This window comes from Neolamprologus multifasciatus, chromosome 12, assembly GCF_963576455.1.
Source record: "Neolamprologus multifasciatus chromosome 12, fNeoMul1.2, whole genome shotgun sequence".
Classification (NCBI taxonomy): domain Eukaryota; kingdom Metazoa; phylum Chordata; class Actinopteri; order Cichliformes; family Cichlidae; genus Neolamprologus; species Neolamprologus multifasciatus.
The window spans coordinates 24,620,589-24,648,553 of NC_140450.1; the positions used below are offsets into that span (position 1 = coordinate 24,620,589).

At 40.8% G+C, this 27,965-nt stretch overlaps 2 protein-coding genes across 5 annotated transcripts; both read right to left on the minus strand.

Annotated features, from left to right (window-relative positions):
• Positions 1–476: 476 nt before the first annotated feature.
• Positions 477–7,995, minus strand: LOC146507057 (uncharacterized). Its single transcript, XM_085179409.1, has 7 exons — positions 7,014–7,995; positions 5,836–5,968; positions 5,058–5,192; positions 3,741–4,696; positions 3,028–3,157; positions 1,052–1,171; positions 477–898 (listed from the first exon to the last, which is right to left on the minus strand). The coding sequence occupies exons 1-7, from the start codon at positions 7,504–7,506 to the stop codon at positions 718–720; spliced, it is 2,148 nt and encodes a 715-aa protein (XP_085035535.1). The 5' UTR covers positions 7,507–7,995; the 3' UTR covers positions 477–717.
• A 587-nt stretch (positions 7,996–8,582) lies between these two features.
• On the minus strand, positions 8,583–26,895 carry LOC146507058 (rabphilin-3A-like). Of its 4 annotated transcripts, XM_085179413.1 has the most exons (19): positions 26,621–26,891; positions 16,509–16,598; positions 16,378–16,389; positions 16,091–16,216; positions 15,853–15,982; positions 15,637–15,720; positions 15,377–15,545; positions 15,135–15,179; positions 14,172–14,354; positions 13,900–14,082; positions 12,420–12,499; positions 12,202–12,276; positions 11,857–11,966; positions 11,589–11,715; positions 11,442–11,498; positions 11,180–11,334; positions 11,019–11,100; positions 10,389–10,485; positions 8,583–10,295 (listed from the first exon to the last, which is right to left on the minus strand). In XM_085179413.1, the coding sequence occupies exons 2-19, from the start codon at positions 16,580–16,582 to the stop codon at positions 10,165–10,167; spliced, it is 1,920 nt and encodes a 639-aa protein (XP_085035539.1). In that variant the 5' UTR covers positions 16,583–16,598; positions 26,621–26,891; the 3' UTR covers positions 8,583–10,164. The 4 variants fall into 4 exon arrangements, with proteins under 4 accessions (XP_085035539.1, XP_085035536.1, XP_085035537.1 ...); XM_085179410.1 differs by lacking the exons at positions 8,583–10,295; positions 10,389–10,485; positions 11,019–11,100; positions 26,621–26,891 and adding an exon at positions 25,786–26,604 and having other exon boundaries at positions 11,186–11,498; XM_085179411.1 differs by lacking the exons at positions 8,583–10,295; positions 10,389–10,485; positions 11,019–11,100; positions 16,378–16,389 and having other exon boundaries at positions 11,186–11,498; positions 26,621–26,895.
• Positions 26,896–27,965: the final 1,070 nt, after the last annotated feature.

Below are 27,965 nucleotides of genomic sequence, written 5' to 3' on the forward strand. Positions count from 1 at the left end.
GCTATCCTTCTGTCACAAACCACCCCTGAACCAGCCTGAACCAGCTCCACTCTCTTCTTGACCCTAGGTATTTAAACTTGTCCACCTTCAGTGGCTCCTCGTAGCTTCACAGTTATACCTAACTCCATCTCATTCATAGACATGCATTCTGTCTTGCTTCTACTGACTTTTATTCCTCTAAAGAAAGAGCCAGTGGCTGAATATTCAAGCACTTAAATCTTTTGATTTACAGCTGCTGCATGCGGGAAGGCAAATCAGCTGTTGTTCTTTCTAAGGAAGTTGTGAAGTTTTAATGTAGACATGACAATAATTAAAATGTTTAATTCTTCCTTTATTGACTCAATGCTTTTCCATGATTTGCTGGGTTTGTAGCTTTAATCTTTATCTATTTATTCTAGTTTTTCCCCCTCACCGAGTCATACAATATACAGTGCAGACGACAGAGTGAATTTAAAATCAATTCAAAATCAAACAGAAACAATAAAATGATTTAATTATGTTTTCATTCCACAATCCAATCATTTGCAAGTCCACATGCAAACGCTAACTTACATTTATAAGAATGTAATTACATTTATAAGGCCATACTTTGCTAGTTGTGGACCTCACTTCTTAAAATGCTGCAATTTTCCACCATCAGGGAGAAAGAGCAAAGCCTGCATGAAATCTAAAGCTTATAACATTTATTGTTACTGCACATAGCAGCTTATTCTACAGTCATCTGAACCGTGCCATAATATCAGCTCCGCTTTCTAGCCTCAGGCATCGCTTATAAAGGCGAACAGGAATCCCTCTTTTTCTGTCAGTGCCTGAAATTTGCACCCCAGCAGAGTCTTTTCCCTCTATCTTCTTAAGCACTTGATGTAGGTCAGAGGCTTTAGTGAAGCCTCTAGAACAGCTAGGGAAAAAAGACATAAAAATATCAGCAAGAGAACTCAGCACAGTAATCTGTTACAGGCAAACTGAGTGAACATATTAGACAAGGGGCTGGTACTGCTTTAACCGAAAAGTGTTAGAGATTAATGCGAATAAGCATATTGGAGCTTAAAACCTTTTTTTGCCGTGGCATTTTTCCTCATTTGACAGTGTAAAGCAATGCTGAGAGACGAAGTGCAGCATGAGAGAATGCAGAATGCTTGGTCGCTTGAGGCTTTCAAGCTGAACAGCCAAGCTGTAAAATTGACAAAAAGGACAAGTGACAAGTTAATTCTTGTATGTAAGGCAATAAGATCACTTGTAGGAAACCAGTTAGACATACAGTAGAGCAAGAAAAAATTCAGAAAGGGAATAATATCATTTATATCTCTCCACGTGTGATCTCAGAGATATAGGTTAAAAAAAACATTTAATTTTTATAGAATAAATAGTGATGAAGAAAAATACTGTATTCCTACCATGTAGTAGGCAGCAAAGTCCATAATCCAATATAAACATTTCAAATATCATATTAAAACCATGAATGTATTCACACTGTGCCTTATTCTAGCAAGAAATGACATACCTCGATCCAGGCATGCTTTTATTGTATTGTGTTTGGGATTATCGTCATGATGACAAATTAAGCCATTAACAATCAGATAGTACTGCATGGTGGATCAAATTCTGTCCATACTTTTCGGTGTTTATGATTTCATGAATTAACCTCCATGTGGAAATATGTTGAGTTTTGGCGAAAAGTGCTTTGGTAATCACCTTGTTGGTGCGAAAATGCTTTTTTAGTCCTGTTAAACTGGGTTATCTTTGACGATTTTCATTAATAGAAATGGGAAAAATGTTACTCACAAGTGGTCTAAAGATACCACTTAAAATTGATTCTTTGCTAAGTGTTCTGTTATGTGTAGTCACAACAGTTGCTCAAAAGTATTCTTCAAGACCATTTAGAAAAAATAAATAAAAGTTTGATTCCTTGGCACAAAACAAAAAGAAATAAGTGGTGGCTCAAGACTGTTCTACAGTAGGTATTTTTGGCTGCTCCCTTTCCACATGATGTCACCCACATTGGGTAGGATTCCCTTCCTGGTGTAAACCCAAAGGGAATCTTTGCTTGCAACTGAAGTTAAACCATAATCTTTTAGTTTATAAATAAACAAATACTTGGTATTGGAAAATATGCATCTTACAGTGTGCCGTCCCTCCTGCCATCACAGAAAATGCGGACTCTGATGGAGACAGAGTCCCAGCTATTTTCAGTATTGCAACAACAACGCAGTACTTATTTTGGATGGTTTCCTATTTTACCCAATATTATAGTTCCACTGGTCTTTAACGATACTGCTGCTACAGTCATTAGATTATTGGGGTGATTTCGGTTGAATTAATTCACAGCTGTGTAAGGCTCGTATTTCCATAACCTCATTTGACTGTGTCATAACGCTATTTCCAGGGATACAATTACTGGTGTATTAAATAAAACAATCGTGAATGAAGTAATTCCCAAGCTGTGAAGCTAGGATTACTTTTTAATGTGTTGACATTGTAAATTTTTTTCATGATTATTTATCTGTTCTACAGCCATAAACAGCAGCAGAACAGGGGGCAATCTTATTAAGGGGCAATTTGGTTAAACTCAGTACCTCCTTAAATTTCATGCCTTTATCACCTCCTGCTCCCGCCTGGACCACTGAAACGCTGTCCCAGCTCATCTGCCTATTTGAGTCATGTTCAGAACTCCCATATCACCCCCACCCTCATGTGCCTCCACTGGCTCCCAGTCAAGTCCTACAGCTTGCAGAAGAAATACTGCTCCTCACCTACGTCCTAGTTTTTAACTTCTGTGTGTAAAATGACCTTCGGCCCAATATAAATCAGATTTATAATTATTATTATTTAATCATTAATAAACCTTTATTAAAAAACACATTGTCCAGTCTTTGATCGGGGCAGCTAACTTCCTTTGTAAAATAGGCCGCCTGAATACGCCTGAATATAGACACTGAGAACGTTGCGAGGTGTATAACATACAATTATGTGAACATAGAACATGCAAAACATAATGCAACACTTATGTCATATAAATAAAATTGTTACCGGCTGGTGCAGTCACAGTGATAGGTGATCTTCGACTCCATGTTCTGGAGGCCATATTTTTTCTTCAAAGGAGGGATTTTGAATTTACAGTAGTCCAGATGTTTGAGGCTTTCACACAGGAGCTGGCTATCTACAGGAGCAAAAATATATATGTGCATATATATTTATGAGTGTGCTCAGATTTCTTTACAGAACTGGGTATATTTGCTGGTTACTGATGCTGCTATTTTCTAGTAAAGGTTAGCCCTCTTTTTTGGCATTTGTAATTTGTGGTCAGCAACAATGACGATTAGTATTCTGTCCCATCGGTAACGACAGCTAATAACGCAGGTAAGCAGCCTGGTAATTATTAATAGAGTAATATCCTGAACTTCTTCTTTAAACACATAAATTTCTCTGTTAAGCTACAATCAAACTGCTCATGTGGAAAACAAACTGTTATACTAACAAATAAAAATAGCCTTGACAGTCATTCAACTCACTACCTTGCATACTTTCTAACCTCCCCTCTTGAGTATATTTTTGTAATTAATAACTCATTCCCATTAATATTAAACACAAGAACATGAATGTTTCCAACCAAAGTGAAAAATGACTGATTTTAAAAGCAACTAAAATACTAAATTGCATTTCAGATGCTCAAAATTAAAGAAAGAGGAAAATCAGTGGCTTAACTTGCAGCTATAGCCCTGTCAGCAGCTGTGCGCACTCACCTGTTATCTTATGCAACATTTTACTTTGTTTAAGGCTTCTCTCTGTATGGGTGCTTTGGGCTGTGGCGCTACCTGTGAGCCCCTGGTTTGAGTTATTCATTAGCAGATAGGAGTGCACCTGCTTTTGTGGTTCATCATCCTTATTGAGCGGGGCTGCTGTTTCTAGTTTTGCTGCAATGGGTGTTGCAAAAGTAGCTGTTATCAAAGTGTTTGATGTGAGTGTATTTGTTGTCTTTTTAACATCCAGTGTAGTCACTTTGATTGGTAATCTGTCCGTAGTTGTTTTCATATGAGATTTTGTTTCTCGTTCCAAACAGCTTTCACAGCCTGACTGAAAAGCATCACCCCTCACACGCTTCCTGTGTCCACAGCAGTCGTTTTTCTTGATAACGTCTTTGTGACTTTTGTTGGTTTTGGTCACTGCAGCTGTTGTTTGGTGCGGCTGATGTTCTGGCATCTGTGTTAAAGGTGATGGTGCTGTAGATGAACTCTGCAGATCAGAATTTGAGCTGAGCTGTGGTGAATCTCGGCGTCTCAGTGTGGAGTAATCTGACAGGCCCACTTTGATATGCTGGCTTTTCTCGCTTTCTTTACTCTGTAAGCTACTTTTAGAAATCTTTAAAAGACCTGTTTCCACTGACGAAGCAGTGGCGTGTGCCTTTGATGTTGGAGGCAACTGTGAAAGTGCTGCTCCATGAGGTTTATGGCGTCTTCTGCATCCTCTTGCTTTTGTCCGTCTGTGGTGGAAAGTGTCTCCTCTGGGTGGGTCTCTGAATCTACACTGATGCTGAGTTTTAGATGACTTTCTGCGAGGGGGGCTTTGAGTTACATGCTGCTCCTCGTTACTTGGTAACTTGTTGGTGTCAGTGTCCGCATATTTTTGCTCAGCATCAGAGGTGTTGTAGGGGAGGGGGTTTTTGAAGACAGCATATGGAGCTTCTTTGGCTACTTTGCACCTATAGAGAGAGTACACAGACTTGTTACAACAGAAGAACGGAAAGGAGAACCATTTTCAAAACGTTAAAAAAAATATTCTGCTCAGCACATTTCTTATCATTTCCTATTTTCTTACTTTACTTAAATAGATCCTAGCTTTTGAGGAAGATAATCATAGTGACACAGTGGAAATTAAAGACCTACAGGCAGAGTTTAAGACATGTTAATACAAGCTGCAGAAGTGCATCTGCCACTCAGGCTTCCAAAGCAACCATACCAACACTGTTCACAGAACAACCCCTTTTCTATGGTACTGAGCAACTGTTGTGTCTAATAATATGCAGTCAAAGTATCAAGCAACAGTGTCTGTGCCTCTCTTACATCCCCCACCAGTACATCTCAGTGCACCGCCTCTGCTGCTTGAGCTCAAAGCAGGGAATCCGGAGGATGTTGAAGAAGCTGTAGCCTACCATATTAGAAATGCTATCATTCACGTCCAGAAGGCACTGTCGAAACCTAGTTAGAGGCAGAAAAAAGAACGAGGTGAGTCAAAGTTCAAAAAGCAGTCCAGTCAATAAACACACAAATGGCAAGTGTTTCATCATGTTTGACTATTCCCAAACATTTTATAACCACATCCGTGTGCTTCTTTGAGATGAACACCAAAAAGTACACACAGACTTGTCAAGACTGGATGATTTTACAAAATAAAATCACAGCACAAACATAATAGGTATAAGGAATGGAATGCCCTCCAAATACAAAGCTGCAGAGCAGCGTGTTCACTCTTGAAATCAGTTTATCTGGAGGGGTGAGTGCAGTGAGACATATATTACCCCTTTATAAACAGTTATGTCACATGGCCCCAGGCTCGTCTACTTAAATCGGTTTGCGTTTACTGGCACCCTGCCAACATGACACGATAGGAACTTTCCTCCGAGTTTATTAGTTGGAAGTATAAGAAGGCATTAATACTGATAAATTCAGCCTTTGAGCAAATCTGCCTTTACCTGACTTTCCATGCCAGCCAGGGCAGTATGTGGAGATGTCAGGGAGTGGAAAGTGAATTAGTGGTTGCAGGAGTTTCCCTTGAGGCGATGAATGCTTGGAATCCTGCCTCTGTGTTAAAGATGCCCGGTGGGTGTGTTCTGACGCTCACCTTTGGTCACACTCACAGTGTGAGACGGTGAAGAGGTTGCGGTTGAACACTCCATAATTCACCGTAAAGGCCGGGATGATGTGCAGGCAGTGGTCGTGCTCACGGCAGCATCTGTCTGTACCCTCAAACATCCCTGTGTGCAGGAATTAATCACACATCAAAGGGCACTTTGCTTGGAAGCAAAGCTTTTTTCAAGCAAAAGATCACATACCTGATTTGAAAGAAAAAGCTGCAGACTTCAAAGGCAGTTATTTGAAAATTAAAAATGTATGGGTCACAAGATTTTCAATTAAATAAAAAAAAAAAAACCCTACTGAGCCACATCTTTTTGATGTGACTATCATATAAAAATATCAAGCACCTCTTAATTAGATTTTTGGAATCTAAGTGTATGAGTGATTATTTTGGGGAGAGGGTAAAACAGCTATATCACATTTTATAGTTAAAAAACAAAAAGAAATCCATTATTCTTATATTGGCATCTAAGGGTGATAAACATGATAAACAAAGGGCACAATCTGGCCTGAGATTTGACTCAGTATAGGTTTACCGACTATGAGGCCATCTGATGTACTCCTATGTGGGAGTCATACCTGCATACGTGCTGATAAGAGTGTTTGACATAAAATAATGTCTATTTTGTTCTGTCCTATACCATCTCAGTTTAATGATCTCAGCCTAGCTAAAAGTTGCCAGACTCCAGCACTGTGGAGCTGCCCTGCTGGACAAACTAAGAAATGGCATTATTTCTAAATTACTCCAAGCATTTTTGACTGTATTGTGTTCTGCAAAAGAAATAGGTTTCCCCTTTTGAATAAGGGAGCCAGAAGTAGCTTTGGGACATAGTGGTCAGTAATATAAGCCGATGTGAGTTTCATTTTATTCTCATTTCAATTTAAATCCTAATTATTGCTATCAGTGAGAACACTTTCTGGTATGTCTAGAAAATGACAGGGATATTAGTTCTTTTAATTGAGGTGATTTTAGTGACAAGCAGCTTGAGATGTTTGGATTTTAAATGTTCTTTCACGAGGCTTTCTGTAAGCACTGCTGGAGATTACAAACACCAGGGAACTGCGACTCACTTGTCTCATCGTATCGCCAAATAATCGAAAACCTCAAACAGGCCAAATATGTTTTAATCACAAAGTCAGAAAACCAGAATTCAGCAGTCTCACCTAATTCTTCATATCCGTGCGCCGTACTTCCACTGCCGCACCACAACGTGCCCGGGAAGATCCAGGCGCGTTTTCTCCGAGCTTTTCTCTCTGTCTCGTCTGTTCTTGTGCGTATGGTGAGCTGTGACGCACTGGAAGCTTCGAGGTGAGCGCAGTCGGCTTTCTGCAGCGCCAATAATATGCTGTTGATATTAAACCCATAGCTTACCTCTTGACCACGTGTGTTGCTTGTCTTGCAGAGACTGTGATATCTTTCTGTAATCTGTGGATTGAGGTTTACTGTGCATGTTACCAGTCTCATATCTTGGGACCAGATGGTGAGGTACAAGGAGCGCACGCCGACTGTGTCTTCGTGCAGAAAGGAAATACGCGTCTGTACGTTACCACGAATCGACGTAAAACAGTAGAGACCCGGTCCGACCATATCTTGTGCTTTTGATAAAATGATTGCTGATAAGAAGTAAAAAAACTGAAGTACACATCTGCTTTTCATCTCAAAGTATTGGGTCTATAGTCGGTCCGGTTTAAGGTACTGAAGTTAAAAATTATGACAGGAGTGTATTTGTAGTCCAGTCAGCTTAAAGGCATCTGTCCCCGAAGAAACATTTGAGAAGTAAGGTTGAAGTTCATAGGGTCTTTATAATGCCCCCCCGATGCTGAGAAACTTGATACTCAATTTCGTGCTTGCGTTTGAGGGTGTGTCCACCTATCCTAGTGAGGACCAGATACCGGCGTGAGGACACGTTGGTGAAATGATCGGCTCAAAGGGAAAGCGCTTAGAAGAAGTTTATCATAGTTAAATACAACTAGACGTGGAAAACACCCAAACATTTTAGTTAATTCAAATAAAAATTACGATTTTTGTGTGTTGACTCACAGTTTTCAGATTGATGCAAATGTAGTCACCAATGAAGCCAAATGGATATCTCCAACAATACTTTTCCATCAATAAAGCACAGTTGAATTCCAATCGTTCCAATTGTCCACCTCGGTTTTTATCCTTTCAAATTTCATGTTTGTTCCATTTATTACCACCATATGATGAGAGCATCTTTCCTCCTAATATCATAAAGGCTTCTCCACATCAAGAAGCTTGTTGTTTTTTTCCTTAGACTTTATTGATCTGTGTAAACTCTCTGCAAAATCTTTACATGCAAAGTTATTTGCAAACATACATCTTTCCGTTGCATGCACTATCTATGTACAAATACAGAGATTAAAGAAGAAACATTCCACTGAACTGGCTGAAACAAGAAGAAGACAGGTGTGGGTGTAGCTCAGGAGAAAGCCTGCTTTTGTTTTCTGCTCGTTTTGCTTTTTGAAACAGCAGAATGCCGATCATCATTTGACGATCACTGTGGCTGAAATAGCACAAATGCAGGACTGGAGGGTGTCTGAATAACTGCCACGAGGGGGCAGAGTGGTTTTACAGAGAAAACAAGACGCTGGAAAGATTTTATGTACAGGACCTCTCGTTCAAAGTATAAGATTAATGTCATAGTCTGCTACCGATAGAGTTGGACATGGTCATATTATGATGTGCTCAGCTGATTATTAGTCTATCCTGTGGATGCTAACAAACCAGTTTATTCAGATTACAACATAGTCGTTATAGTCATGCAGAATATGCCCTGTTGTATATAAAGTATTAACAGGAATGTTGTGGGGGAGAAGTGTAAACATTGATGGAATTACAATAGCATTGATTTCTTACAAAGTATATATATATATGTATCTGTATCTTGAACAACAAGACATTTCATGCATAGAATCTTTTTGTTTTCGTCTTTGTTATGACATTGGAATAACTTGCAGACAGCTGTATAAATTGAGGTTGATCCACTTTGTAAGGTGTGCTTTCCTTGGTTTTTTGTAATCAGTGAACAAACGCACACTAAAGCCTTGAATGATTGGGGTGTGGGCAGACCGAGGAGGGTGGGGGAGGCTGTTTTGTGCAAAGGGTACATCGGGGTAAAAGCGGGCCATGACTGCCCCAGGCACACAAGAGTCACAAGCACAGTGCATGCAGGTAAAGCTGCACATACTAATGACATAACGTGTCCAGCCTTCTCTGCTTGTTAAGTGGAGCAGCCAAATTTGTTAGGGAAAGCTGTAAGAAACCTGACTCTGTGCATTCCATGTAAACACTGCAGTAGAAAACCTCTGAGGTGTCAGGGTGAACCGCTAGCTTCAGAGGAGTAGAGGTAGCAGGATGAAGTTCTTTTTTTTGTTTGTTTGTTTCCTGCCAGTTCTCACCGCGACAAAGAAATAAACTGGAAAGTAAACATCACGGTTCATTTTTCAGTTTCTCTAAACACATAGTTAATACTTTCCACAAACTCAGAGTTCACAGTTTAAATTACCATACAGAAAAAAAACCCCTCCTGGTTTAAACTAAGTGCTCTAATTTTAAATCACAAATTAACAGCAACTGATTGAAGATTGATCTAGCTCATGGTCCACTGACTTATGAATCATCTGTTGTAATCAGATGTCTATACTAACCTGAGCAATGTATCATTATGTAAACATTTCTTCATGGTAATATACAATATGCTGAGAAAGTTGAAGTATCTGAAGGTGCAGCTGCACGTAGCGTTGTGTGTGGCGTGGCATGCTTATACAGGTCAAGTGTTACACTATAGCGTGATGTCATCACGTGAGAAAACAAAGATAATACCTTTACAGTCTAATCAATTTTAAGCGTGAGCTCCGTCGAGCCTTTTTTTAAGCTTGAGCAAAGGTTTTGACAGATGCCGTAGCATATTGCTTTTCTCGTTCTGTGCAAGTCAAACATCATTTTCCTTAGCGAAGAACGTGTCAAGTTCGGCACAACGTGTAACATCGCTGACAGGCGCGATGGCCTTGCTGACAGATGTCTCAGCTACATTAACAAAAATTTCTAATTCATTTGCGCCATGATTTGTACCAGACGCAGATTAAGTATCAGTGTAGGCAGAGGAATCGTTTATAAGGAAATGGGACAGAACAGTATACTAACTCGGGGAAGAGGGCAAACGGGAGCAGTGAATACAGAAGATTAAGTAATAAACAAGAACATGGTTAAAAAAAAAGTTGATCAGGAGATAAATGCAAGCCAGCTAGGAAGGATAGTATGAGCACATGCTGTATGGTGCGATGGGGCAAGTGGTTAATCACTAGCAACGTGATTCTCATTTAACAAGGTGTGCCAGCGCTCAATCTTCTTGTCTTTGTTCTTCAAACACTCATACCAGTGCTTCAGCCTCTCTCCCTTGGCAGTGATACCCAACTGACATCCACCTGTGAGAAGAGAAGTGGGAGGAGGTGTGAAAGGCAGGTGGAGAACTTGTGAGAATATCACGTTTATTGCATCAAAACAGATCAAATGTTTACCTATGTAGTCATTGGACTTCCCAATATCGTAATCCCACACTGATATATCTAGCGTCTTCTTGGCCAGTTCACTGTGTTTGATGTCGAAACTGAATTCCTGAAGTTTGATAGGGACAATGAGACAGCCTTTAGCCTTTTTCATTTCTGATAGACCTGATATAAAAGATGGATGTAGCCTCCAGGTTTGCCAGTGCAAAAGAGCTTTGAGCCTGGAGTCTTTCTAATGGCCAGCAGGCTTTCCACAGTTAGAAGGCGGTGTAAAAAGAAGAAAAGCTGAGAAAATGACTCTACTTTGTACCTATTACCAACCTCAGGTAAATTATGGTCGTAATTAGAGTACAATGATTAAATGAGGCATAAAGCAGGATATGCTGGAGGACTAGTAACTTTGAGATTGACATGTCGCTATAGTTCAAATAAGCATTGTCCTTAGCATGTGATGCTCAGAAACAAACCTGGATTTAGTTCTATCCGACTTCACAAACCAACAAGTGAAGTCATAGTGTCTACATCAATCTTTGATATACGGTCTATGGTTGCTCAGAGTAAGACCACAGTAATGTGATAGTAACTTGTGGAGGAGCTCATTTTTATTAACTGCAGCGTTTCCCTTTGAGCTCTCTTACAAACCTCGTTAAACTCTGGGTTCAGAGTCCTCTTCTTGATTTGTGTTTTGCCCTTTCCCTTCTTCCCCATGTCAGGCTTCAGACATCTGTAAATTGCACATGTGCAAAATTGAATCTAACGGCATGCATTAGCAGTGAAGTGTACTTATTGTTTGCTCTACCTACATTTTGACATATGGGTCCGAGTAACCATTAGCATCCATGGCCGCCAGATGGACGCAGCGCACAACGCCTATAATGAGGCGGTTCTGCTGGGTGCTGTACATCAGGGATATCAGAATCCGACCACGCTCTTCTACCTCTGTGCCGTCTTTCCCTGGCTATGACAGAGAGAGGAGGTAAATAGTTCAGTAGGATGCATGATAAAAATTTGCATAAACTTGTGGGGGAATCCGTCATGTTTAGACATGTGTGGAAATAGCATTGCCTCATCCTCGTAGAGAGCGATCCCTCTGGCTGTGCCGGCTGTTGCGGTTTTCTTTGTCTGCGAGGGGGAGCGAGATTAGAGCAGGTCAAAAAGAGTCTGTGACAAATGGAACAAAGGCCTCTTTGACTATGTGTGAGTTTCACTCACAGGCACAACTCTCTCTAGACACACGTTGAAGTTTTTCTTCTGATTCATCTTCAGTTTCTTCAGTGCCACTCGGGTTTCCCCGATAAACTCATTATGCCCAAACTTGTCTTCGTCACAGACAGAGACCCTGAGAAAATTTTAAGTAACTCTTAATTATACAGACCGGTATGTCTTTAAATGCAAGGACAGATTCAGTTTGACATGTGACCACATGGCTGGTGATGCAAAATAAAGCTTTAAGTGAAATAGTCTGAAGTTTAGTGTTCACCTGAGGGTCTTACGCTGCATGTCCTCATCTGTCAGGCCATGGTAGGTGAGCGCCTCATTCCACACAGGGTTGCGGGTGTTTCTCAGTGTCTTTGTGCGCAGCTTGTTCGACTGTTGGATTCAAGGTGGATCAGGAAAGGAAATATAATTTTCTAGACACAGTTAAACCTCCAAGTCATACTTGTAAGACTAAACCACAAGATGTCAGGCTTGAGCTAAGAGAAAAGTTTCTCATCAAATCCAACGGTCTGAAATTACCATCCTTCCTTTATTGCATAGCAGGATATTAAGGTTTTAGATATTTTAAAATAAGTGAAAGCTTAATGTAGGAAAGTATGTATTTTACCTTACTAGCCCCTGGCAGCAGATGAAGCTTGACATAAGGATCTGCCAGTCCATTTGAGTCCATGGGTTTCAGTCCCTGAGGAGAAACAGGGTAGGGTGTTCACCACATCACAAACGGCAGACAGCAATTAAGCTATAGTAGCATTCAGGGCCTTTTTAACATGACCCACTTGATCGAAATTGCCTCTTTGTGTGGGAGAATGAGCTGAATAGTGGTACCTTTGCTTTGAGGATGGTACAGTGGAGGCTGTTGCTTTCCTGTTCATAGTGAAGACTGAACTCTAGAGAGCCCAGAGTGGCTGAAAGAGATCCCGGACCAATCATTACACGAAGGTACAGGGAGACAGCAAGTCTGCTCTCGAACAATTAAGAGCGTAAATATAGAAAGATTGTCTTGTAATTAAACAACGCTCATCTTGTAAATTAAAATGAGAATTGGAAACCAGCCCAGAATGGACTGAAAGGATGGACAAAAGGACTTGACCTTCATCATGAAACATTCTCAGGCTTCTATTTACCTTATGTAAACAGCGGGACAATCTTATTAAAAACAGGGAAATATAATATAAAAGAAATCAAGTCTCAAAGGATAAGGGAGGGAAAAAATAAAGACCAGCATGCTGCCCACTCAGACTTTCTTTGCATGAGTTTTATTGCCACGCATAAGCAAAAGCATATGAATGTCTGGATGTAATTTTCAGTCCTTAAATGGTGCTAGTATGGTATTTTAGTCTGGACCAAGGCCAATATTCCTATATGATCGTGTCACTTTTATAGATGAAAATAAGCACTACTGGATTATAATTTATTAAAAGATTAAATATGCATATTATTTTTACTGGTAACAAATCACTAAAAATCAAAACATGCAGATATTGAGTTAAGATATGCCAAAATTGTTGTTACTTGTTAAGTAAAGAAGTCGTATCCAACTGGGCTACATCACATCCCCATAGAGAACAGACACATAAAATCATTGCTATTTCTGACATGTTCCCTGCTTACACTGGGGACTAAATCCCACACAAGGGATCTATAACATGTTCCGCCCCCTGTATCTTAAATTTTTTTTTGCACAGCTTAATTGTCCTGGACCTCAATAAAATAAATTAAAACCCAATTCCCCAGAGACAGAATGAGGGCTGTTTGACGCCGGAGGCCAAAATCATGACTGGCGGGTTATCATCCTCACCATTAAAATGGGATATATGAAAACAGTGACTAGATGCATCGTTACTGATGCAGCTCTACATGTTTCTCTGCTTTACTTCCTCTGATAACGATTTTTTTATATTCCGGTCACATACGGTGTTTATTCGTCATTTTTAACTCAGCTCGACAGACACTGCCAGAATGATATTTACCGTTTGCTTGGTCTATTGGGTGATTTATTAAATGAAGTGCACATGAATTATTTTAGTAGGAGCAAGCTAAATTGCAAAAATGAAGCCAAAGATGTGATTCAGTATGCCCGAGGGAAACAGATTTTACCAAATTAAGGGAATCAATACCCAATACTGTACGCCTTACAGAAATAAGTTCTTCCTAATTAAAAAAAAACAAAAAAAACCCAAACCCTTATCTTTTGTTATTTGCTTGAAATCAGTGGAGAGAAATCAAACTGTACAGAAAGGGAATTTAAAACAATACACATCAGTCATGTCACTCCATGAGAAGGGTGAGCAGATGGTGTACTCACTGGCTTCATCCGAGTCATAGTCATTGACTTCCTCCTCCTCGTCAGCTGGGGGAGGTTGCTGTCGGGCAGGAGGGGCACCGTAGGCAGTCGGCTGCCTCCTGTCCTCTCTCACTGCAGGAGGCGCTCTCTGCTCTGGAGGAACTGCACCAGAAGAGTAAGCACCTCCATCTCCGACCATTGAACCTACAACCACATTCAGTTGTCTCAAACAGCAAGAAATGACACTACTGAGGATTTCTCTCTCTCTCTAAACACAAAGAGCTGTTTCTCACCCTGCTGCGTCACGTTGGTGGATGCACAAGGCTGTGGTCTGGTGCTCTGGACAGGCACCATCTTCTTCATCACCACTGGGCTGCCCTGCCCGGCCTCTTCTGGGTCAGCCCCGCCTGAGGCCATGCGCATAACTGGTTTAGGGGCCACAGGTGGGTAACCAGGACGGCCCTGTGGCTCGGGCCCTAAAAATAAGCATGAATCACATTATTCAGAACTTACATACTGCGCATAGGGAAAAAGTGCATAATAAGACCATTTCAGGCTGCTACTGCAGTGGATTCTGTAATACTCCGTGGTCTCTCCAGATACTTTTGATGTTGTAGCTTTTTTGTAGCACAGGCATTGACCTACATACGCTACAACAAGCTGTGGCAGCCAGCAACCATACATGCAGCAGCTATGCAGACTGCCTCTCTTGTACGGGGAACTCACACTGCACAGGTAATCACGCTGAAAGTGTGAAATGATGCTGTGCGACCCATCATGCCAGCACCACCTGGAGGCTCATTCCACGCCACAGCATGCGACTTCCGACAGCTTAATTGAGCTCTTCATGCCCCCCTCCTCTGCGACAGTGGGCGGCACAGCCAAATTTGGGTAGGAGATAAAAGGTTTGATGGCAGGGAAAAGAGCAATGAGAGGTGGGGCTGCATTATCAGAAAGGCTGATCTAAAGAGACTGAAGAGGTGGTGTTTGAAAAAGTCACACTGAAAATTAGAAATATTAATTTTCCAAAAAGTGCAACTTTTCACTGTCTGAGCGGAAGCTAGTTAGCCTGCTTTGGTAGCTTCACACCTGGCCACCATAAAATAGCCAGGGTGGTGATGAAGGGGAGGAAATGAACCACTAGCACATCATAAAAACAGAATACTTAACAGAACACTGTCAGATGCCAGGAAGCGAGAGGAAAGTGCATTCATATAGCAGATCTATCTTTAAAGGGTTATAGATATTGAACTTGCCTGAAACCTGTTGTTCAGAGGCAAGAGCCTCATTTTGATTCTGACCTAAGACATAACATAGACCAACTGTTATAGATAGATAGATAGATAGATAGATAGATAGATAGATAGATAGATAGATAGATAGATAGATAGATAGATAGATAGATAGATAGATAGATAGATAGATAGATAGATAGATAGATAGATAGATAGATAGATAGATAGATAGATAGACTAAAGTTGAAGCAAGCTGTGTCTACCTGGTGCTTGTTGTTGGGTTACTGTCTCCCTGGGCCCAGAGGCTTTTGGCCTCTGGGGCTCTGCTGCCTCCTGGGCACCTGTCTCTTTTGATTTAGATAATGGCATCGGTGATGGCAGGAAATGCTTCGGGAAACCTTTGAAAAACCAGGCACCAGATCTCTTCCACACCTGAGAAAAGAGGAAAAGCATATGTTTTATTGTCTTTTTCAATGGATTATTGTTTTAATTGTAATTTTATCTCTCGGTTTAAAGCGCTGACCTCTCGCTGCTCTCTGCAGATCTTGCAAAGCCACACAGCGCGTGGCCGACTGCCACACTGTGTGCCACACTTGGTACACATGTTCTACACAACAGATTAGAATAAAGATTACCAGCTGCTTGCCATTTTCAATGTTATTACACATATACGGCTGACCTATTGGATTTTCTTAACCTTTAGCGTGAATCGCAGCAGAAGAGCTGACTTATTACCAACCTTTTTGCAGTCCTCGCACACCACTGAGCTGACCCCAGGTGAGCCCAGCTGCTCTCCACACAGCAAACAGCGGGACACTCCATCCCCACACACAGTCTTTTTCATGTCGTCCAGGCGGTTTATCAAACGCCTGCAGCAGCGCAGAGTGAAATCTCACTTAAAATGTCAACAATTATTATCCCAAGTCAAAATATATGTGTGCAATCAGTCTCAGAAGAGAAACTACTGCAGGTCTTACCCAATTCTCTCCTGCTCCATGGCCTCCATTTTCTCAGCACGGGCGATCACACTGTTTATAATCTCCTTCTCTTCATCGGTAAGGTCTGGACCGGGACCGGGGCCTGGCTGCATGGTCCAGTTGCCCCTGTAAGCCAAGCATACTCTGCAGTTTAAGGTGCACTATATGATTTAACTATGCCAATCACACATTTACATGCAAGCATTGAGCAATGAATGAATGAGCATGCATTTACTGCATCAGCACATTGCTGCCTAATGCAATAAGATAGGAGTTTATCTACTTACTGTTCTTTATCACTATGTCACAAATCACATATCAGACAGATGCAGGTGAAAAGAGGAAGGCACAGTTAGGTGTTGATGTGGCCATATGAAAGGTTTACTAGAAGAAAGATTGTTCTGAGCATCAGGCTTACCTAGCGTGCATATTCCTCTGCCTGTCATTGGACACCCAGCGATCTGAGCTGCTGCTCATCACTGTGTCTGTCATGCTGCTCTGTTGCAGTCTGTGGGATAGACAGAGAGACAGAAGGCATGGATAAATTCAGCATGAGGTAGTCAAACAAGCTTTAACTGATGTCATAAAAACTCTCTAGCTATATCTCAGAGCCACACTTTTACCTTTCCTGCACCCTTATCTCGTGCTTATGCAGCACCAACTTAATTGCCACCGGATTGCTCTCTCATCAAAAAAGTCATTTCCTACAAATGTGTGAGCCAGGACAGAGCCAACATCAAATTGAAAAGTCACCAGCTACACTTCCTTTTAATGTCACAGCGCAGGGTTAATTAAAATGTCCATCAGAAGCCAAAAAAAAGTAGAATCTACAAAAATCAAATATCATTCCCAGAAAAGTAACTTTTAGCTTCTTCATCCACTTTGCTTCCAATGAATTTGCATAAGCATGAGAAATACACCAACTTTCAAAGGGGCTTGCATTGCCAGATTTACCGCCTAATCAGTATCGTGTGCTCTTGCCAAGCCTGTTTCAATATATAGTTCCAGGAAAATATTCAAGCAGTGAATGGATGCAAGAAAACATTTCAGAAACACCACAAACTGATCTGTAAAATACACGACAGAGCTACAGCGACATAAGCGTTTCCTGTAGGGGGGGAGACGCTTACTGGGCATACAGCAATGGGAACGACGCTCATGACAAAACAAGCCTTCTTGTGCATGATGGTGCAGAGTGAAATGATGCAATATGAAGTGAAGTGAGCGGTCTAGATTGTTTGAATTTAGATGCGCCTTCACTGTCAGGCCTGTGGAGATAAAGCTGCGCAAATTGGGGGTGGCAAGGTCAGTTATTTGAGCAGCTGTTAGTGAAGCCATAAGAATTGCTTCCCGTTTGTGAATCTGCACAAATCAAAGAAACAGATGGTTACGTGCAGCAGGAGTCGCTCAATTATGCAATGACACCACAGCTATGACTAAGAGTCTTTTTACAGCATTTCTGATTGGTCATAGTGTGTTGGTTTAACGCCTTTTTTTTTTAAAAATACCATCAAGTTATCAACTCGTTTGGCCCCAGGGATGTTGGTGAAGCTGGGTATGGAGGTGGGTGCTATGGGGGCAGGGGAGACTAATGTTTATAAGACTATTTATAAGACTTCACTTGGAACTTATTGACGCTCCATGAAGAATCTGAACTGGACTGTTTATAGACAAGGAGAGAGTCACTGTTGCCGAGGAGGATATTAAGGACGGCTGTGTCATCAGAGTATTTAAAGTAAATGTCAGATTTTGTGGTCACTGATTTACATGATGCAAAATAAACCCCATAACAAAACAAACAAACAAAAAATAGACAGAGAACAGAGTGAGTACTAATAATGACAGTGAGAAAGAGTGAGTGCTTCATCCATCCACATGATACACTAGCAATGTAATTTAATCTCAGACCGACATGGTAAAGATAATACGACACCGTCGACAGAAATCACTGAGGCAATTGCCTACGAGTAAGACTGCTTTCTGAGTGTGTGTGTGTGTGTGTGTCTGTGGGCACTCCTGCGACTGACAGAGGGCCGTATCAATCCTCTGCCAGACAGTACATGGAGCGATTGGATCCACAGTGTATGTCATGAGGGAAAGTACCTGCATTCAGAGAAGACTGGCAGGTTTGAAACTGAAGCAACCAGACAAACTAAGAACCTTTCTTGTGCTTCAGATACCAGGAACCGTTATGGTGATCTGCTCTCTTCCACTGTGTGTCTTTTGTCTTGTCTTGCTTCACCCCCAACTGGTCAAGCAGATGGCTACCCATCTCTGAGCCTGGTTCTGCCAGAGGTTTCTTCCGGTAAAAGGACGTTTTTCGTTTTGCTCATAGGGAGTCGTTTGATTATTGAGGGTTTTTTGCCTGTATTATTTTAGGGTTTTGTCTTTATAATGTAAAGCCTTGAAGCTTTTGGGCTATTTAAATACATTTTAATGTAATTTTTCAAAACTGTTGAGGTGGTGTATAACACAAAACCACCTGGTGGAAATCTGGCAGCTAATTAGGTAAAATAAGAAGCATTATTGTTTAGGAAAGAGCGAGCAGGTCAAATGTTTCAGAATGAAAGATGTGGAGACCATTTGTAGGGGCTACATCTGTGATGGGAAAGGGGCGAATTGGTGGACACAGCATGGGTAATTAGCCCATCTGGGAGTAGTCAGAGAAAAGCTTGCTCATTTAAGCAAGAGAATACCAAACCACAGTGTGCATGCTTTCTAACAACATGTCATCTTAATAAGAGTGTAAGTGCTACACTGGCCTGCCTGCAGTCCTGCCCATTGAAAACAGTTGGTGCTTTATGAGATGTAAAACTTTCAAGCACCTAAGATCTATATCAGGGAAGACCCGAAAAGTACTCTGCTCTTAAAATTACAACGATCATTCATCACGGTTCCCAAGTTGTTGAGTGTTTTAAAGCATGAGGTGATGTGTTGATGTTGCCTCTCTTTTTTTGCAGTGCAAAGCTTTTTTTGCAGTGTTTTGCTGGTATATCAAAATCAAAATGTCCATATATTATTACAAAAATCATCATTTTTTTCACTTTGAAGCTTTGGTATGTTGTCTTTTAACTATAAAAACTTAAATAAAGCCTATTAAATGATTTGTAAATTGTTGCATTCTGTTTTTCTCTATACTTTATGCATCATTGCCGCTCTTTGGATAATGAGGTTTAATATGTTGGGGGTGGGATTTAGCCAAAAATGCACAATGTTAATGCCAAAAAAGGAAAAATGAGAAGTCACTGTGGTACTTGTCTTCAGCATTTCAAAGCAGGAAAATCCAGCATTGTAGAAACTTGGAGAGAGTAAAAGTAGTAGCAAAAGGGAGGGGTGCACCACTCATTCAGCTGCTCATATTATACTCCGTAATGTCGGGCTCCATACCTTTTGAGGTCTAATCTGTTGTACGTCTGCCTGCAGGATTCAAGAAATTCGCTGTGCTATCAATAGGCACTCTGGGTGTGGGCTTTTCCTTCTGATGCAGTGCCTGCATCTAGCCAACACTAGCAACACAGTCCTCAGGGAGCCTGGTCTTTTTCCACTTTTTCAGCAGCAGACTGACAGATCAGACATAACTCTGACCACACCGTGTATTTTATGCACTGACGCTCTGAAGTGCGGCCCTCCTTCACTTGCCAAAATACATTACGGCACTTTTGTCGAACATTATTGTCCTGCAGAGGTGGATGGAGAGAGACAGATGGGAGGCTACGTTCAGACTTGGGCAAAGTAACGACTGACTCAGACTAGCCCGAGCTCTCTGCTCAGGATAGATAGTACTGCATCACAAAAGTGGGTTCTTTGCTGAAGTGACAAACCAATTAATATTCAGGAGATAGTCTGAAGGATCACATACACATAAAGAGCTGTCACTATAGGACGTTATGCTTTAGCTTTTGGAAAGTAGTGCTGGTTTCATTGGTTGTAGTTTAAATTCTCTCAAAAGGTTTTAAATGTACTGTAACTTTGAAAATTGTATCCAAGACCAATTATAATGAACTGTCTTGCCCAAAATGTCATACTGGGCCTTGTTTCTGACATAATTTTAACCCTCAGACTCTATCCTCTATACTTCTCAGCTTAACTGGTAAAAATGACTCAGTCAGGTGGTGGATTCCTCTCTGAGGAGAAGCACATATTCTCTGTTATTTATTAATTTGTTGTTTATTTTTCTGCAAAAATGTTATGAAACCTTTACAATGGGAACTGTGCAAATGGCCACACCATGCCGCCAGGAGTAGCTAGTAACAGATCATGTGTGAGATGACAGCAGGAAAGACCAGAGGGAGAGCATCGACTCAAGACTGATCACCATAAGTCATGGACGCAGCGGGATCTCTCTATAGAGAGAATTTCATATGGGGGTGGAGAGGACCAATTTAGAAACCTGTGTCTCCTCCTCAGGGCCTGAGAGACTAGTCAATACAAATCTGCATCTGTGCATCTTCAGGGGTCTACGTACACACAACTCCCTGAGCACAGCCTGGACGTTTTGCATAAGCTTTTAGCAAACACAGCTATCCATTCTCCAGTTCAAGAAAATCATCAGCAAGAGTAACCCATTTCGAGTCCAGTCAGGCACTTTCACAGATTAATGTTGTTGTATATCTTTCAATAGTAGGAGTATGACTCATTACTGCAGAATATATGACTGGAAAACAAACAGACTGGGAAAAAGCACCTTGTTACAGAAATGTCTTGAGTTTTCAGTACTTGCGGAAGGGAGAGCTGAGGAAAGTAGGCAGTGACAACAAGTCAGTGGGGCTTCTTTGGAATGATTCACCATGGGCCACTGTAAGTGGGATGTAAGGATAGAGCGAAGCTACCTCCTGTACTGAAATCTGCAAACAAAAGCAAGGATTTACTCAAATAATATACAAGCACTTTGTGCTCTAACAATACTGCAGTTTTTAAATTGCCATTGATCATTATTTATGAAAGAAACATGAATGGTTCGCAAATCTATTTTGATGAAGCAGACAAACTAAATAATCAAAATTACTGCCAAATGCTAAACATATTATCTTATTCCCGAATTTGATAGAGGACAACTGTCTGCAGCGTAACCAAGGGCTTTATCAATCGCCTGACACCCTGCTACATGTCCTACTTATAAATGTATGAAATATAATGACACTGAAACGCTACAAGGTACTACACTTGAATTCCAGGGCAACAATTCCCTTGCCATCCTCCACAAAGGATATTTGTAAAATGGGTTAATGAGAATCAGAGATCAATGCAGATTTACACAATTGTTTTCCCTTTGATTTATATTTCATGTGTTCAAAAACTTTTGAATGCATAATGGAGGTTCTCTTAACAATCTAACATACTCAACACGCAAAACCAGCAAACAAAGAAACACTTGATTATTGTGAAAGGTGAACGGCAACGTCATCGCTAAAAAAAATGGTGCAATGCAAAATACAACAAATCACTTTCAAGTTTTAAAATAAAATCATAAAGAAAAAAGAAGGACTTAAAGGAGAGTTTAAGAAGTGACGAAACATATTTTACTTCATCCTGATTTTTCCTCCTCTACCATCTGGTTTGGCAGTAAGTCAGATTGTGTATATGTATGAAAGAGAACACAAACAGGAGAGTCTTGGTTGGCCTAAAGTTTTAGCTCAAGTCCTGTGGTGATCTGGAACATCATGCCTTCTTTTTTAATTCACTTCCTCACACACGGACTTTTTTGCCAAATGCTAATTAAATCCAGCAAAGTAAAACATTCTGGGCAGACGGAAGGCGCAAGCAAGCAGCATTGCCGGCATATGGATGAACTACTATCACATCCTGAGAATTAACCACTACTCGATAAATTTGAGTATGAGATTCGAATGATGGAGAAAATAATTTCATGTTGAAAACGATCTACTTTTGGAAAATGATGGATGGTCTGTAAAAGCAAGCCTATATGTGAGCTGTCTATAGACCACTCTTCAAAACACGAACTACTCAACAGCATTTTGACTCACTTGTAAGCTACATGTGATCAGAAAAGTACAACCAGCTTCTCCTTTGCAGTCAGCGGTGACGTGTGAGGTAGAAACTGAAGGTCTTTTTTTATAGGCTGTAAAATGTTCTGTGTTATATTTTTGATTAGGCTATAAACACAAGATTGGAGTACACTGTGCAGTAAGGGTCATGAATGGTAATTGACTTGCCACCTTTAGCAGTAAAAAAATAAAAACCCTGAAACAGGAACGCCTGCAACCACAAAGTAAAAAGGAAGAGTCAAATGTGCTCCAGTCATTCGCATCATAAAATCACATCTCTGCATGTTGTAGTTTGGAAGACAGTATAACCACTTTAGCCCATATTTGTTCTCAACAACTATTAAATGTGTGGGGATAAACAAAAGCTCCTGATTTCAACAGGATGAGTCCAGTAATTTGATAACCCACTCATTTGTATCTGCAGTTTAAGGAGCTGACTTATCACGTGAAATTTCTGTTCAATGGATTGCAAAGCTGACACATTATTTTGATTGCACGGTATTGCATGATTGTATTGTGTAAGTGTATACTCTTTTACTTCAAAGCAAGCAATGCAATGTATATTTGGCAGTTCTTAACGCAATTAAAACATCTGATTTCTCAGATTTTATCAAAGGAAACATATCATGACTTGACATTAAATAAACAGCGATGCCAAATTTAAATAAATTAAATCTAAATCGCAAAATTAAATTTATGATCATTTGCATTTATAAACTAAGTAGCTTAACAGATCTTGATGTCAAATTCTCACAATGTCTCAGAGTGAGTGGGGAGAGGGTAGGAGCCACCAAAAGGTAGCCACCCACTCCCAGTAGCATGACACAACTCCATCCATCCTCCATAGAGGACTGTGAGATGGCAGCATAGCAACACACTGAAAGTTGGACCTGGGCAACACTATAAAGCACTGCACCGTGAAATGTTCTGCTGCAAGAGGAACACATCACTCAGCATTTCTTAATTATTTACAGCTCCCACCCCCGTTGCCATTCACTCTGTGTAAACCCTCTCCTTAGGCATTAGTGTACGCTTTATGCTCTGACCACTATCAAACAAGGATTTGGGGAGGAACAGATCACATCGGGTGGAACAGATTGAGAAACTCTGTTTAGGGCAACAGTGTGGATGTTAGTCTTTTAGGTCTGTCGCATTGACAAATTATCCATGCTTTCACTCAGACAATGGCGCTGACAGGGACCATCTGCAGAACCATCTGCGAGGACTCTTCACCTCTCAAATGTGAGAGCATTGTACCGTTTTAAATACACACAACTACATCCTCTCGGCAGGCATGGATCCAGGTCCCGCATCGTTGGAGAACAAACAGGAAAAACCATCCAGTGACCAAACAAGCTATCATGCTGATACTCTGCTATAATTGTTGGCTCCATCCAGTCAACCTAAATCTGGCTGGTGCAGATTTTTTTTTTCTTTTATTCAGAAATCACAACAAGGCTGAATTTGCAGTCGACATCCAACAGATCCTAGCAATCCTCAGATTTAGCTGAAAACGCCATCTGACCAGCATATTGATTTACATATAATTCAGATTCAACTTTTAGACTCAAAGGGAGCTGAAGAGAAAGTCTGAAACCTTAACCATAAAAAAACAGAGAAAAAGAACAGTGGCTTAATCAACAACAAAACTTCACATGGCATAACATCTGCCATCAGTTAAAGTGCAATACTGCCACCCACTATGCTTAAGTGTCAACGTGATAGTTACTGGTGCTGCACTATTTTTTTGTGTGCATTATTAATATTCTTTAAATATTTCATATTTTAAATATCACAGTTATCACCAACTCTGTTACATCACAAGTCTCCTAATATAGCAGAGAATGCTTTTATCCGAGCCTCCTTTTAAAGCTAAGTCAGTCAACAGCTACAGGACGAGGGAACACTCGATTACCGGCACTCTAGCAAGAGCCTGCAGTGAGTTTCAGATTTACTTGGCTGATGGTGATTCATCCTTGTATGCCCCAGAAGCAAGAGGTGGGACTGGCTGCTGATGCACCGGCCGGTTATGTTCCCTCGGTTTCTTCAAATGTTATGTCAGAGGTAACAGATAGGGGTATTAAATGTCTGCTTGTAGTCTTATGAGACAAAACTACATGGTTCGTAAGATGAAAGAAAACATGTCAGGTCTCTCTTAGTCTTACTGCCGTTACTCTCTCCCCTGTGAAGATCTGGTTCAGCTGTGGGATATCTGACTCTCCCTCTTGTCCCACTAGCAAACTAGCAGGTACAATGCCCCTGGGTGTTTTTAACAAATCTGTGTTGGCAAACTGTTCTGGCCTGGAAGCTGCAACACTAACAGCAAGCTTCTTTGCAACTTTTGAGAGAAAAACCTCTGTCGGGAGGCTTCCTGTAGGCATCACTCTGAAGACCATCATTGCAGCTGCAACATATGTAAAGCGCTGATTAGAATGAGTGTAAAATAAGGGTCAGGGATTAGAAACGGTAGTGGAAAGGTGGAAAAGGGGTTTCGAGATAAGCTAGTGTTAATTCTATTTTGGATGTTTAACTCCTCACTCTGCTGGGGGAACTTTATTAAAAGGCCACATTCATTACTTCTGCTTTCTCCAATATGCCACACCATTTAGGCAGCTCGAATCACCACATTCGGATAAGTAAGTGAATCAATGCTTATCCACCGCTGATGAGAATAAGAAGATGAAGCCACTCCCCTCTGGAGCTCGGACGCAAATGGCAGAATAAAATCTCCTCTAACAGAATTTAAACACAGAACACAAAATCTGCGTAGATTTACAGTAAAAACTGTGTGATTTAGGCCCGAAGCTGCATGCATAGATGGTGACGAGCACAGAAAAACATGAAGTCATGCACCTTTACCAACTGTGGCCATGGTAACAGCAAGATCAGAAGATGAGAATGAGAGTGATTAAACTCCATGTGTGTGTGTGTGTGTGTGTGTGTGTGTGTGTGTGTGTGTGTGTAGGTGTGTGTGCAGTGTGTCTGCATAGTAGACCACACCTGTGCCAAATTTTCAGACCCATGCAGACCAGGTCATTGTTACAAATGTTGTAAAGAAACGTGGTTAAAGAAGAAGGGTATGGCTGCCTTGTATGCTTTTGTGTTAAATAATGCATACAGCATGCAAAGCACTTCATTCCTCCATCTTTCACCCCCCCTCCCCACCTTTTCTATAAATACCCATCATTCTTGCTCTTTTACTCTTGTTTTATGTGACCAGATGTGAAAACAACTGATCTCCTCCTACATCTTTTCTTAATTTCATTCCTTCTGTAGAAAACAACAATAGGCTAGCAGGCAGGGAGAAAAATACAAAGACAGGGGACATCAGGATAAAGGTGTCGTTCAATCACTACTGGGGCTGCTTATGTGCAAGGATGCAACTGCAGATATCGCTCAGACCATTCATTCAGTCTTTTCTCCCCTCCCCCATTTAATCCACATGCTTCAGGTCTGTAGGAGGAGTTGGGAGATGGTGGAACTGGAAGGCAGAGCCCAGCTTCCTTTCTCTGTCCTCTTTCCATATTAATGTCAGAATAAGAATGAACTAGTCCAACCCATTACAGCGCGCGCGCGCACACACACACACACACACACACACACACTGCTTGGACATTCCAGGTTTAATAATAATAAGAGCCCTAGGGTGCAGTAAAAGATAACATCACAATAAGTAGTCAACTGAATCACCTGCTCTGTGTCACAGCTGGAGTTGAGAAGCAGCCCTCCCCACATCAGTGATCAGCTTGATGTTTTTCCTCCATAGTCTGCAAGCCTCCAGCGTGCGCTCCTAAAAAATCCTGCAGCAACGCCCAGGGACTGCAACCACACAGTCTCCCACATGACTTACCAGGTCTGTTTTCTTACATCAGATCTACAACAACAAAGCACTTCATTTGCAGGAGGAGCCGGCCTCTAGTCTTGTTTTATTAAATCTTTTTTATAAAGGGAGATGGGGGCTGAACCTACTGAGGTACACCTAGAGTGTAGCCATTCATGAATAAACTTAGTCCATAATCATAACACCAAAGTAGGTAGTAGTAAATCAGTGCAACACCAGCTCTGCATGAATGACAGCAAAAAATAAAATAAAATAAATAAATAAAATTCTGCAGCAGGATCACGTCTTCAGAATGATGTCCCCCCCCCCCCCCCAAAACACAAAGGATTCACTGAAATGTTCATTGTTATAATTGAAAGCTATAGGTTAATTATCAGCACGCATACTGAGTGCACTGCACACTCCCTCACAATCCTCCCCTTCATTCAAACGACTCAGTAAATAACAGGCTAATAAAAACCCATGATATGTGTTCCAGCAAATTAATAAAAACAGGCAATAAAACGAGCTCCCTAGTAAGCGATTTCTATTCCCCGTGTCTTCTGAATGAAATGCTGCAGCCATTCAACTTGCACAGGCTAAAGAGAAATTACAATGGGCTGTCCAAACGCAATAATCTCACAGAAATGTTTCGGGTGAGGATGTAATGTTTGAAAATCCTTCGAAGGAGATCGCACAGCCTACCTGTGAATCCAGCCCTGCCTCTCTCAGGGAGCTGTCAGGGAATGATGCGGACTAAATTTCTGTGCAGCGCTCGGATCCGACCACGGAGTTAGTCATTGCGCATGGTGCCCGTCACAAAAGCCTGTGGTTTTATTTATTTATTTTGCCTGGAAGAGTAATCTGTTGCTGAAATGCACAGTGGATCACCCCAGTGCGTGGGAACTGGTCTTCTATCCTGTGCGGAGGATGGAAAGCCCTTGGTACCCTGGGCAGGAAACCCCTGGATGTGAAGTGATAACACTGATGCTCAAGTAGGCAGTCATCACCTGATCCAATTGTCTCCATAACACATTGTCTAAATTTGTCTCGTCATCCAGCAGTCTGTCTTTATGGCGCGTAAACGTGGATTATAGCTTTAAAGGTTGTTTTTTTTAAGCCGTTTTTTTATTTTTATCACTTTTTAAAAATTATATTAAACAACCATGGGGTTTGTTTTTATTCTTCATATGTATGTGCCTACAAGAATCTTAATGTTTTCTGTAAGATAAAATTAGCAGAAACTTTTATTTCCCCTGACGCATCTTCGTCTTTTTCTCCTTCGTCTTGTTCTTTTTAAAAGATAGTTTTAACTATGTAATTTTCAAGAAAAAAACAGTAAAGTTCCAACATCAGTGACTCAATTACCGGAGTTTGCCGACGATGTAATCCTACTGTGAAGATACTGCGCCATCTAATGGATCGAATAATAATTGCGCGAGGAAAAGGATGAATGCATTTCTTTAGTTGAAGGTTTTGAATGAATCTAAAAGGATTCTAGGATTTTATTATTCTAATAAGTTATTTGTAACGTGAATGAAATCAACAATCGTCACGGTCATAAATAACCGTAGTCACGGTGGTTATGGCCTGCACTTTATGGTTGTTACAGTGTAGTTTCCGCCAATGACTGTAGAAAACATGAACGACGCGACAGCGCCTCCTCCCATTGTGGAAAAATGAAGCCAATATATATATATATATATATATATATATATATATATATATATATATATATATATATATATATATATATATATATATATATATATAACTGTACAGTACTCTATTTATAGTAACCATTGTCCTTAATGTAAGAAAAATTGTGTGTGTTTCTGTTCTGTGTCCTGTGTACTGTTTGTTGTCTATGTGTCTTTCTGGCTGCTGTTACAACCAAATTTCCCCTTGTGGGACAATTAAAGGATTATTCTATTCTATTCTATTCTATTCTATTCTATTCTATTTAAGCGTTGTCTGACAGTATGTTTTTGCACTAAGTACCGCAGCAATTTCCTAATGTTGTAAACCTGCTCAACATTTGGCAATAAAA

Excerpts from the sequence above, each read along its gene's own strand:
- LOC146507057 (XM_085179409.1), bottom strand. The coding sequence starts at position 7,506 with ATGAAAAGCAGATGTGTACTTCAGTTTTTTTACTTCTTATCAGCAATC. Across the intron at positions 5,193-5,835 it reads CACTGTGAGTGTGACCAAAG|GTTTCGACAGTGCCTTCTGG; the intron begins GTGAGCGTCAGA and ends GCCTCTAACTAG. Across the intron at positions 1,172-3,027 it reads CACTGTGACTGCACCAGCCG|CTTGGCTGTTCAGCTTGAAA; the intron begins GTAACAATTTTA and ends TCAATTTTACAG.
- LOC146507058 (XM_085179413.1), bottom strand. The coding sequence starts at position 16,582 with ATGACAGACACAGTGATGAGCAGCAGCTCAGATCGCTGGGTGTCCAAT. Across the intron at positions 15,546-15,636 it reads TCTGCAGAGAGCAGCGAGAG|GTGTGGAAGAGATCTGGTGC; the intron begins GTCAGCGCTTTA and ends CTCTTTTCTCAG. Across the intron at positions 11,499-11,588 it reads GTCTAGAGAGAGTTGTGCCT|ACAAAGAAAACCGCAACAGC; the intron begins GTGAGTGAAACT and ends TCCCCCTCGCAG.